Genomic DNA, 11,679 nt, shown 5'->3' with positions numbered 1-11,679 from the left:
ATAAGATGGGGGCTGCAATCTTAGACTTTGCGGGCTGAATAAAGCCTTGTTTGAGGTTCTTCTCAATATAGGCCCTCATTTCAGTCAACTCCTGGGGGGGGGGTCATCGAAAACATCTTAAGCAGCGACACCCCAGGGACAATCTCCACCCCACAGTCACTGGGCCTATGGGGTGATAAGATGTTGCATTCCTTTTCACTGAATACCTCCTGTAAGTCAGTATATTCCCTCGGGATGGCTAGCTTCAAACCGGCTTTACATTGGATGGGACCTGTTGGCTGTGTTAGGCTCTCATGGGGTGGTGGATTTGGTCCTAGGCCTATTTGGAGATGGCGACAACCGCCTCCCCACCAGATAGTTGGATCCTATTTGTCCAACCATGCCAGGCCTAAAACCACATCCTCGGTTATGCGAGGTACTACTATAAACCTCAACTCCTCTCTATGTTGACCTAGTTCCAGAGTCACTTTACTAGTGATGTGTGTTGCTGGTTTACCCCCAAGCAGGTACCCGTCCATTTGCTCAACCGAATGGGTTGGGCTAACTTGTGCAGGGAGTCTCCCAGGTGATTCGCTACCTCAAGGCTCATGAGGCATCAGGTGCACCCGGAATCGATGAGTGTGGTGCACCTCTGACACTTTGTTGCCTTCAACACCACAGGTACTACGAAAAGCTTAATGGGCATATGTACCATAGGGTCGGCCTCTGCCTCGCTGTCACTGGTGTCTTTGTTGTCCTGAGGGCTTGTGATCTCCTCTACCTCCATGGGGGTTGACAGCTGGTCCCATTGACACATCCCACGAGACTTCTCTGGTGTCATCTTGCTGGTTTTTCATGCAGATCCTTGTCTAATGCTACTGGGACCCGGTGTTCTCTTGGTGGTACCATCGTCTGTACAGTCGGTGGCTCAGTGTCCCAGTCAACCACACCAGAAACACCTCATTCCCACTCTAGCAGGTGGGACCACAGCGGTAGGAGGCATTGGACGCTGGGAAGGCCACATCACGGGAGTGAGACTGGTTGGCTGGGGTGCTTGTCATTGGTCTCTGTTAGCCCATTCTTTCTTTTGCTGATTATCTCAAAACTCAACATCCTGTTCTGTTGCTGCTTGGAACCAGGCTGCCAATCAAGGCATGCACAAGCCTGCCTCAATGTCTTATCAAGCCCTGCCCGAAAGTGGTGTATCACCAGTCTCTCAGGCAATCCCCTCACTTTTCCTGCCAGCCACCGGAACTCTCTGATGTATTCTTTTACTGGCCTCCCTCTCTGCTTTACTCTTAGCAACTCCCCCTCTGCTTGCTGCATCCAGGTATTGTCCTCAAACCGCTCCTGTACAGCAGACAGGAAAAGGCCCACATCTCTCAGCTCAGGTGCATGGTCACCATACAGGTCAGCCACCCACTCAGCAGCCTCCCCTTCCATGACTGTGATCACTGCCATGACCATATCCCACTGGCAAGTGTATAGTCTACCATATCAGTCAAAATGGTTCAGCACCTGGCTGAGGAACAATGGCACTTTCTCTGGGCTGCCATCAAATGATGCTCTCATAGTGGCTCCCACCTGCCCATTAAGAGAGGTGCCTGACCCATTAACCCCTCTGTGCCAGGCGGTGTCTAGTCTTCAAACATCTGTGGTCTCTCTCCATTGCCCCTGTGTTGTTTATAGGCATGCCTAGCAGGTCTGGGATCCTGTTGGATAGCCTTCTGGGACCCTCCAGTAAGGCCACTCTGAGTCTCATATTGTGTACCAGCTCTTGGCATCCAAGAACACCGGGGCGGACACTCAAGGCCCTGGGCTCCATGGGAGGGAGGGGGGCCTCCAACATGCCCCTGCCAAACACTGCAATGGCCCAGCTCTCTAAAACCAGCTGCCCCATACATCTCCCGTAGCACTTCAATAGTCTGGTTCCCAACTGCCATTGAATAGCTCCAGTTATCATCATCAGAAATTCTATGCTCCCTCCATTGGGTGAAATGCTCTCCTGATGGAGTGAGCAGGGGGCCTGGTGGTAGATGGGCTCTAAAATCCACTGCCCTGGTATTTCCTAACCACCAGTCCCTCAAGTCACCTGGGTCAGTTTCCAGAGGTTGCATTTGGGTCTCCGAAGGCTTATGCTCGCCTGGTTGTTCCTTAGGCCAAACATTCACAGGGGTGCCTTCTGCTTGAGGAGAACCCTCCAGCCCAGTAACTTCAGTGGTATCTGCTGACTCTTCAAAATCAGCTGCCTCCAATTCAGGTACCGTGCCTTCAGTCATGGCTTTTGTGAAAGAGCCCTAACAATTCTGTCAGATTCCAGGCTAATAAGAAAGAAGGACACACGCAAACTAGGTTTGTTGCTGCCTTTTCTTTATTTCTGGCACTCACTGACAATCCAAGAAGGAACTATTGTTAATACCCTTTTAAACGCCACCCAATCATGCATGTTGTTTCCTCCCCCTATGACCCAGAAGTGCTGCACTTCCGGGTCTGCCCGTGCAATGCCCCTATTTACGTCCCATCACATGCCATTCACAGGAGAGCCACCCACTGCGCTGCTCATCAGCCCTGGCAGGACAGCAGCCAGGAAAGTCCAGTCTGAAGGCAGAGAGGGCAACAGCAGTTTTTCCTGATCATGCTGATCTGCCTGATGACATCATTGGTGCGTGGCCGCTTCTCAGCTGTGCAGCGGCCGCGCTACAGACCCGTGGAGTGGAAGGATGGGTTTGGGTGATTCCGTGGCTTCCCCAGGCAGTCGGTCATGCTACACAAAAATATTCAGCCCTCCCAGGACTTCAGCAGCTGGGTGGTCGCCTCCCCTCCAAATGGCAGTCCTGGGCTGGCTGGCACGCCAGGGCTGATATGAGGGCCACATCAGGGCTTTGGATGACCTCAGAGGGCTGGTTGGGCATGGCCAACTGAGTGGGTGTGGCCAACTGGGTAGGCATGGCCAGCTTGATGCCACTCCCCAAACTTCTGGCATGTTTCCTCGTTGCATTGAGTAGACCAGGCCGAAGCCAAGAGGCAGTCGGTCATACTGCACAGAAATATTCAGCCCTTCCAGGACTTCAGGAGGTGGGTAGTCGCCTCCCCTCCAAATGGCAACCCCAGGCCGGTTGGCACATGGGCTGTTAGCCCTAACAATAGTTCCTTCTTGGATTGTCAGTGAGTCCCAGAAATAAAGAAAAGGCAGCAACAAACCTAGTTTGCTTGGGTCCTTCTTTCTTATTAGCCTGGAACCTGACATCTCAATGAAACTGAGTTTAACACCCCTGCTTTAACATATTCTAAAGAATATTATTTCTTTTCCTACAATTAGAAACATTTCAAAAACAGAGAAGTTCTAGATTAAAAATGAAGCCTATATTTTTGCAAAACAACTTTTATTCATATAAGAAATTTTGGGGGAACTGGTAAAGATTATAAAAAGGGGGAAAAAAAACACATTTTACAATGGGAAGTCATAAGGCTTTATACAAGGATGTTCCTTAAATTTCAATTCATAAAAGTGATAAACTATGTGGGACACCAATTATGGGATCATCAGCTCTACATGGGACTCTACATGGGGATGTCCTTTAAAAGTATCCATAAACTTCAATTGTTTCCAAATGCAGCCACCCGTATGGTTTTCTGCAGACCCAATTGTGTCACCTGTCCTGTGGTAGTTGCATTGGCTGGCAATTTTCTTCTGGGTACAATTCAAGGTGCTGGTTGTCACCTTTAAACTCTACATGGCTTGGGACCAGGTTATTTGAAGAACTGTCTCTTCCTGATCATATCCATGTGATCCAGTGGAACAGGGAGGCAGGGAAAGTTGTGGGTCCTCTCTCTTAAATGAGGACATCTGGTGGGACCCAGAAGAAGTCTCTTCTTCATAATCGCTCCCTCCCTCTGGAAAATCATCCACACTGAGATTAGATTGGTCCCCACTTTGACCCTCTTTTGCAAAGTCCTGATTTTGACAATAGGCCTGTGGAACCCAGAATGGGTTGGAACCTATGAAGTGGCTCAACTGATTGGGTTTTATTCCTAGTGGTGGGTTTTTATTCTTTGTATATTTTTATTTTTTTTTAAAGCAGCTCAGAGACACTGAAAGTGATTGGGTGGCCATATGCATTCTCTTAAATGTGTGAATAAATGAATGAATAAATAAAACTCCTTCCACTGTATGTCATAAGGTTTGTTCAAGGATTTTACTTATCCTTGAAGCATCACTTGCAGAGAAGTACAGAGTAACTAGTTTCTGTCTGAATTAGGGTTGCACTTTCCTGTGCAATTTGGGCTACTTGTCCTGTGCATAGAATCAATGTGTCTGTACGTCTGTACATCTGTACGTCTGTACGTCTGTACATCCATCTTTTTATCTTGTTTTCTTTATTCCTCTCCCTCCCATTCTCCCTCTCCCCCCTCCCTCCCTCCCTTCTCTCTCTCTGGATATCTGGATATCTAGCTTCCTAGCTATTTAGTGATCTATTTATAATAAATTATAATAAAACATAACAGTAAACATGGCATGGAAATGACATCCTTTTATGCAGCTCATTATGCATTTACAAACTGGGTGGAATTTAGCTAATGATGTCATCGTACATTTTACACCTTTCAATCCCTTTCACTTGCCATAGCAGGTTCATTTCATTTTATTACTTTATTTTATATTTTATTTCATTTCATTTTATTATTTCATTTCATTTTAGTATTTCATTTCATTTATTTGTTTATTTTTTTTTTTACAATATATACCACTTTATTATTTTTACAAACAACCAAAGGCAGCAAACATATCCAATATACCGTCCTCCTTATTTTTTCCACGTAGCAACAACCCTTTGAGGTTCACTGGTCTGAAAAACAGTGTTTGGTCCAAAGTTATGCAGCTGGATTTCAGGGCCAAGGCAGGGCTTGAACTCATGGTCCCTTGCTTTCTATTGCAGTTCCTTAACCACTAGACCAGGCTAGAATCCCTTTAAATCTAGAAGTTATAGAGAAACATCAATGAAAGAAAGAGTATAAATTGCAAAGGCACCAAATATCAGATTCTTTCCCTGAAATTGCGTACAAACCACCTTTGATCTTTTAATTAGGGGAGCCAGAAAGAACACATGATATACTAATTTCTTTTTGTGAGTTGCTCCCTGTGGTTGAGGTCAGGTCGCAAAATAATGGTGTAGCATTTTGGCAGGAATATGCATCCTAGTAATGCAGCACTGGAGGCCAAGATGGAGAAGACCTCCACAGCTACCATGGCTTTTCCCTTTGTGCTCAGATAGGCTGGAAAGAAGGAGATCCACACACTGCAAAAGGCCAACATGCTGAAGGTGATAAATTTGGCTTCATTAAAGCTGTCAGGTAATTTACGAGCAAGAAAAGCCACAATAAAGCTGGCGACGGCCAAGATACCCATGAAGCCCAAGACACAGTAGAAGAAGAAAGCTGACCCTTCATTGCACTGTAAAATCATTTCCTGGAGCTCTGAATACATGTCCAACTCAGGGAATGGGGGAGATGTTGACAACCAAAGAATACAAATGCATGCTTGTAACAGAGAACCCGAGAGGATGATAGAAAAAGCCAATCTTTTCCCCACCCACTTCCTCATCTGAGAACCAGGTTTAGTGGCCATGAAAGCCATAACCACGGTGATAGTTTTAGCCAGAACACTAGAAATGGCCACTGAGAAGGTGATGCCAAAAGTTGGTTGTCGGAGAAGGCAAGTCACATTGCCAGGTTGGCTGAGGAAGGAGAAAGAGGAGAGAAAACAGAGGAGAAGAGAGACCAGAAGGGTGTAGGTGAGGGACCGGTTGTTGGCTTTGACAATCGGAGTATCCCTGTGCTTAATAAAAGTTCCAAGTACCCAAGATGTCAAGAAGAAGAAACAAAGAGCAACTGAAGCTAAACTGATTCCTAATGTTTCTTCAAAAGTTAGAAACATCACCACTTTCAGGATACATCCATTCTTTTCTTCATTTGGATAATGATCTTCTGAACATTCAAAACAATCTTCCATATCTGGAAGGAAAATCAAGGGATTTATCATCTAGGTATTCCATAGTATTCAAATTACTTTCTGCATGGCTACCAGTTGTTATTCCTTTGAGTTCTTTCTACTGGTTACCAGATGGATCATGTTTCTATGAAAATTCAGTTTTCCCTTAAATGGAAAATTTAGGATTGGCATGAAATGAAGCAGAAATGGAAGGAATATTAATATTTGAAATGCAACCTTTTGTATCATTTTAAACTTTATTGCAAGGTAGGCCATTTTGACTTTCCCCATTTTTTTTCCAAAGCATGGACAAGAAAATCGTGAAGGTCTATGTAAGTCTCCAGTAACTGAGTGTATTGACCTGAACAACAAATTGTGAGTTACAGCTATTAAAATAAATATTCACTAATAACTAAAAGTATTACTTATTTGCACACTAAGATAGTTTATTACAGTTTGCTTAAATTTACTCTTTTATTTAGTATATGGTGATGTTCCAATAGCCAGAAGTCTATAATGCTAATACAGACTAGTCCTTTGGCTGCCTAAGACTGCTAGATCTGTTTGTCTATGAAGATTCTCAGTCACCCACATCATGGTTGTCTACAGGAACCATTTGTGCTTCAGTTTGAGAAGCAGACAACACAGACTCATCCCCAACAGCCTGTGTCTGTCTTCAACAGTGAAGGGACACAAGGCAGAAAGAAACTCAGCTGCAGAAAGCACAGTTCCACAACACAGTCCTTTCAGCAGTTTCAAGAAGGCTCCATACCATTTGCACTACTCAGGTGACCCTCCAAGTGTCCTGAACCACTGTTTAAAAGAAAGCAAATGACTAGCTGTCTCCAAGGAATATAAATCCTTCAATTCCCGCCCATCCAGTCAGAGTTGAAAAAGCTTCCTGGATGAGAAGTGAAACATCTTCAAAGGGGGGCGAGCTAGCTCTGCATCAGAAAGGAAGTTGAGTGGTTTTGCTGTAGTATTGTATGGGGCTCTGTCCCTCCACCAAACCTGTGTCACAAATGGACATCACAAATGGGAAGTGCAGTGCTAGCAGGATTCTAACCATCCACATGAAGTGCCAGCTCATCTCCCCACTGAAGTGGTACCTATTTATCTACTTGCATATAACATACTTTCTGCTAGATCGGCAGAACTGAGAGAGTGACAGAAGCTCACCACACCACACAGTGCTAGGATTCAAACCGTTGGAGCTTAATGATCTTCTCCAGCGTCATTAAGCCATTGAACCACCGCTCCTCTTCGATTGCTTAAATCAACCTAATGAAAACTTCCTGGAATGTCTAACCTACCCTTTTGATTTGAAATCTTCCCTTCTGGACATGGAACACAGTCATAGCAGCAAAATTGTTTTCCTTCAATCTCCTTCTTCCAGTATCCAGGGGAGCAATGGTTATTACACAGAGAAATTGGAAGTACCTGGTGATAAACATAAAAGATTCTTTGAAAGGGTGGTTTTAGAAAAAAAAACATTTATTAATCCTGCAGGAACTAATCTGGGACAGTCACTGTGACCAAAGGTGGATCAGTGACTGACTCAGAATAGATTCTTCAACATTATCCTGGGACACCTTCATTTGTGAGTTATTAATCATTCTCTTCTATTGGGCTAGAGAAATCTTTACTTCCCAGAGGCCTAAGTGAATATTATCTAGCTGGATTTATATTAAAACATTAAAAGAGCCTTGGTACTACAGTGGTTTAAAGCACCCTGTTATTAACACAGCTGCCTGCAATTTACTGCTGGTTCGAATCTCTCCAAGGCTCAAGGTTGACTCAGCCTTCCATCCTTTCTAAGGTAGGTTAAATGAGGACCCAGTTTGTGGGGGCAATAAGCTGACTTTGTATAAATATACAAAAGTATGAAGGCTATTGCTTAACGCACTGTAAGCCGCCCTGAGTCTCCGGAGAAGGGCGGCATATAAATCAAATTAAAAAAAAAAAAAAGTTGTTGAAGTTACAATGATGAGGAAAAGGGTCTCTTTGAAAAAGGCAAGGTGAATAAATAAATATGCGGGATGAAAATGTTACAGAAATAAGGCAACATCCATAATTTGAAAGGTAATTGCAATCAAAAAGAAAACCTGACTTTTACATTGTAAGATCATTTTGTCAATTTGATTAATGCTTGATCCTGGGCCATATTTGTTCATAGTATGCTATTTTTTCTTACAAACAGAGAAATTAGATTTCTAAAGAGGCTTTGCTCAATATGGTTTAAGAGACTCTATTTGGAATCATAATAGCTCAAGATATAGTCCATTAAATGAGTCCATGCCTGGTTAAAAGCTGGGTGCCAGACAATCAGATCTTCATCAAAGAATAATTCTTTGCCTGTTGGAGAACTTGGATCTATTCTTCCGACTCTAACTCTTTGAAAAGACCTATTTGGAAATGTGATGAGGTTGATGATATCAAATCCACCCATTACTTCCCCTTTTTCATTCAGGGAAACTTTCTCTCCAGCTGAATTGTTAAAAGAAATGCCATGTAGAAACGGATGGAGCTATGTGAAAGATAATGAAAGAAACAGAGAGTTGGACGGATAATATAAGTAGTCTTCTATTTACAACAGCTTGTTTAGTGACTGTTTGAAGTTATGATGACACTGAAAAAGGTGACTTAAGACCTGTTTTCACATTTATGACCTTTGCCTCCTTCTGACAAGCAAAATCGATGGGAAAGCCAGGTTCCCTTAATTGTGTTGCTTAACAATATAGTAGTTTCTTGGTGTTCATACCTAACTGGATTTTATAAGCATAAAATATTAGGACTTTCCAGAATAGAATAGAATAGAATAGAATAGAATAGAATAGAATAGAATAGAATAGAATAGAATAGAATAGAATAGAATAGAATAGAATAGAGAAATTTTTATTGGCCAAGTGTGATTGGACACACAAGGAATTTGTCTTGATGCTTATGCTCTCAGTGTACATAAAAGAAAAGATATGTTCATCAAGAATCATAAGGTACAACATTTAATGATAGTCATAGGGTACTAATAAGCAATCAGATCATATTAGGAAGCAGTCAATATAAATCTTAAGGATACCAGCAACAAAGTTACAGTCATACAGTCATATGTGGAAGGAGATGGGTGATGGGAACGATGAGAAGATTAATAGTAGCACAGACTTAGTAAATAGTTTGACAGTGTTGAGGGAATTATTTGTTTAGCAGAGTGATGGCATTTGGGAAAAAACTGTTCTTGTGTCTAGTTGTTATGGTGTGTAATGCTCTATAGCATCGTTTTGAGGGTAGGTCCAGATGATAATTCTAGATCAAATTGCTCATTGAAATAAAAGAAGTATCCAATGCAGAGAGAATACCTGCCAAGGCTGCAGATATGGAAAGTCAGTTTTTTTACCCATCATTGTTTTTTTCTTATTGAACCCCAACATGAATAGAGCCTGCAAAGCATGAGCCACAGCATAAACAGCATTGTAGACACTGTAGCTATGGCCAGTCATTTCCATTTCAAACACAGGCCCAGGAAGATCCTCCAGTTTCTTTTCCACTGGGCACTGCCTATTGGACATTTCTTGTAATTCTGATTTTGAGAATGAACAATCAAATGATTGTTCCCAAACATCTTGCAGAAACCCATCTCTGTAGTCTGCATGAGGCTTGATGGTCTGAAGAAACTCCTTGAAACCAACAACTGCTCTTGAATGAACAGTGAAGGAAAGAGCCCCATGGAACATCTGGAGATCCCAACTGATTTGAAAGCCGGACAGCATAAAATCAATCTGTGCAGTCATGATCCACACCTTTCCAAATGATGCAGTTTGTTTGTTTTCAGGATCTGCTACAAACATGATAGCCCTGAGCCCCATAATTGTCAGCGATTCACCATAGACGAGAAATGTGGTGGTGTTGCTATTCCTCAAATTAGTGGAAATACCTGAGAGCATGTGAGAAAGTTCGATATAGTGTTCAAAGTGGATTAGTTGTGAAATCCTTTGTACGAATGATGAACAGATTCCATTTTGGGAAAGTATGGGCTGCATTTTCTGTAGGAAACGTTCTCCATTGCTGTTATCCATAGTAAAAATCCCAATCCACGACCATCTGAAATGATGAAGCAGTTGAATAATCCCAACGTACTGATGGTCCTCTTTTGGGACCATGAAATAAAGTGAGGAGCGTTTGCTGCTCTGAAACTCTTCTTGGGCCAATGAGCCATATGTCAGCTAAAATAAAGCAGAATAATACTCTGTTGAGTCATTAGCTCAAATCCAATCTTTCTGAATCTAGTTTTCCTGTAAAAAATATCCAAAGAAGGAATTTTTCCTTTATTTTTTTGGAAATATTAATATAGAATGGAATTTCTAGGAATTATTTCAAACACATTATAATAGTTCATTTGTTTGAACAAGACGAGAATGTGCTACATTCAAATCTATGGTATGGAATGACTCTAGATAACTCACTTCTATGATTAGCATTGTAGTTTCATAAAAGACTGCAACATATTATAACTTAAGGTCTGTAGAAAGTCTTAATACAAATCTAATATCTCAGTAATTATGTCATAACAACGAAGTACAATTTTTTTCTGTTCATCTCCTCCATACTGACCTGTGGAATCTTGTAAAAACCTACAACTTCAGCTATATTAGATGATGTATCAGAACCTAATCCTCCAATGATAGCCATCAGATTCTTCTGGCTATCACATTTGTAGTTAGGGATAAATTCCTGGGATTTGAAAAGCAGGTCCAGAGTGGTGCGATAGGTCATCCTTGGATTGTGGTAACTGTCATAGATGTGGAACCCAAGAGTGACGTTAGGTAAGATCTGGGGGTCTTCATTGATCTCCTTCACAGCAAAGGCCAAGGCAAGGATGTGTTGATAGAATTTGTTTAATACACTGCAAATAGATTAAGCACACATAATAATAATAATAATAATAATAATAATAATAATAATAATAATAATAATAATAATACTTGGTTGATACATAGGATGCTGGTAGCAACCCATATCAACCATTAGCACCATCAATGGTATTTGTGACACATTTTTAAATGTCCAGTTGACTGTGTTTCATTTTTAATGAATAAAAGAGAATAATAATAATAATAATTTTGCAAATTATTTTAGTATGGTACTGTTTGTAACTGACTACAAGAAAACTTGTTTCTGACTGAAGTATTAAAGAATTTTGTAGTCAGTCCAAATATATTTTATATACAACTTTTTTTTCCTTTATCTTTTTCTAGAAAGTTACTCATCATAAGGCATACTATATTAATTTATGGAGTCTTAACTTCAGCATTCAGTTTAACTCAGAATTAATTTAACTGAATTAGAAAGAATTATAGATTAAGGGTGAGATTCTCCCTAAACCCATACATCTTCTTCATCTGAATCTTTTCAGTTCTGAAGGAATGTTCTATGATTTCTCAAAATTCTAAGTTCCCCCAGAATCAATATCTAAGGTGTGTGCCCACTTTGGCTGCAAAATAGAAATATTAAAACACCTTTATTCTATCCTATCATTCCTTACCTTACCTTACTGTTCAGTAAAACAGAATGCCAATAATTTAACTAACTTCCAATATTTATGTCTATGCAGATTCTCAGTCATCCTGGTCATGGTTGTCCCAAAAGTGCTTTTCCAAAAGGCAACTGGACTTTCTTAGTTTTTTTGTCTTTAAAAATATTTTCAATTCAACCTTTAT

General features: G+C 41.4%; 1 protein-coding gene across 1 annotated transcript; it reads right to left on the bottom strand.

The window, feature by feature from the left end:
* Positions 1-5,092: 5,092 nt before the first annotated feature.
* LOC139324746 (vomeronasal type-2 receptor 26-like) lies at positions 5,093-10,735 on the bottom strand. The gene is made up of 5 exons (XM_070954488.1): positions 10,574-10,735; positions 9,322-10,185; positions 8,268-8,495; positions 7,282-7,408; positions 5,093-5,991 (listed from the first exon to the last, which is right to left on the bottom strand). Exons 1-5 carry the CDS (start codon positions 10,733-10,735, stop codon positions 5,093-5,095), a joined length of 2,280 nt encoding a protein of 759 aa, XP_070810589.1.
* Between the last annotated feature and the right edge of the window lie 944 nt (positions 10,736-11,679).

The sequence above is a fragment of the Pituophis catenifer genome, unplaced genomic scaffold, assembly GCF_029215685.1.
Source record: "Pituophis catenifer annectens isolate HBS135680 unplaced genomic scaffold, rPitCat1.0.hap2 SCAF_15, whole genome shotgun sequence".
Taxonomy (NCBI): Eukaryota; Metazoa; Chordata; class Lepidosauria; order Squamata; family Colubridae; genus Pituophis; species Pituophis catenifer.
This window is presented reverse-complemented; position numbering and strand designations above follow the sequence as displayed.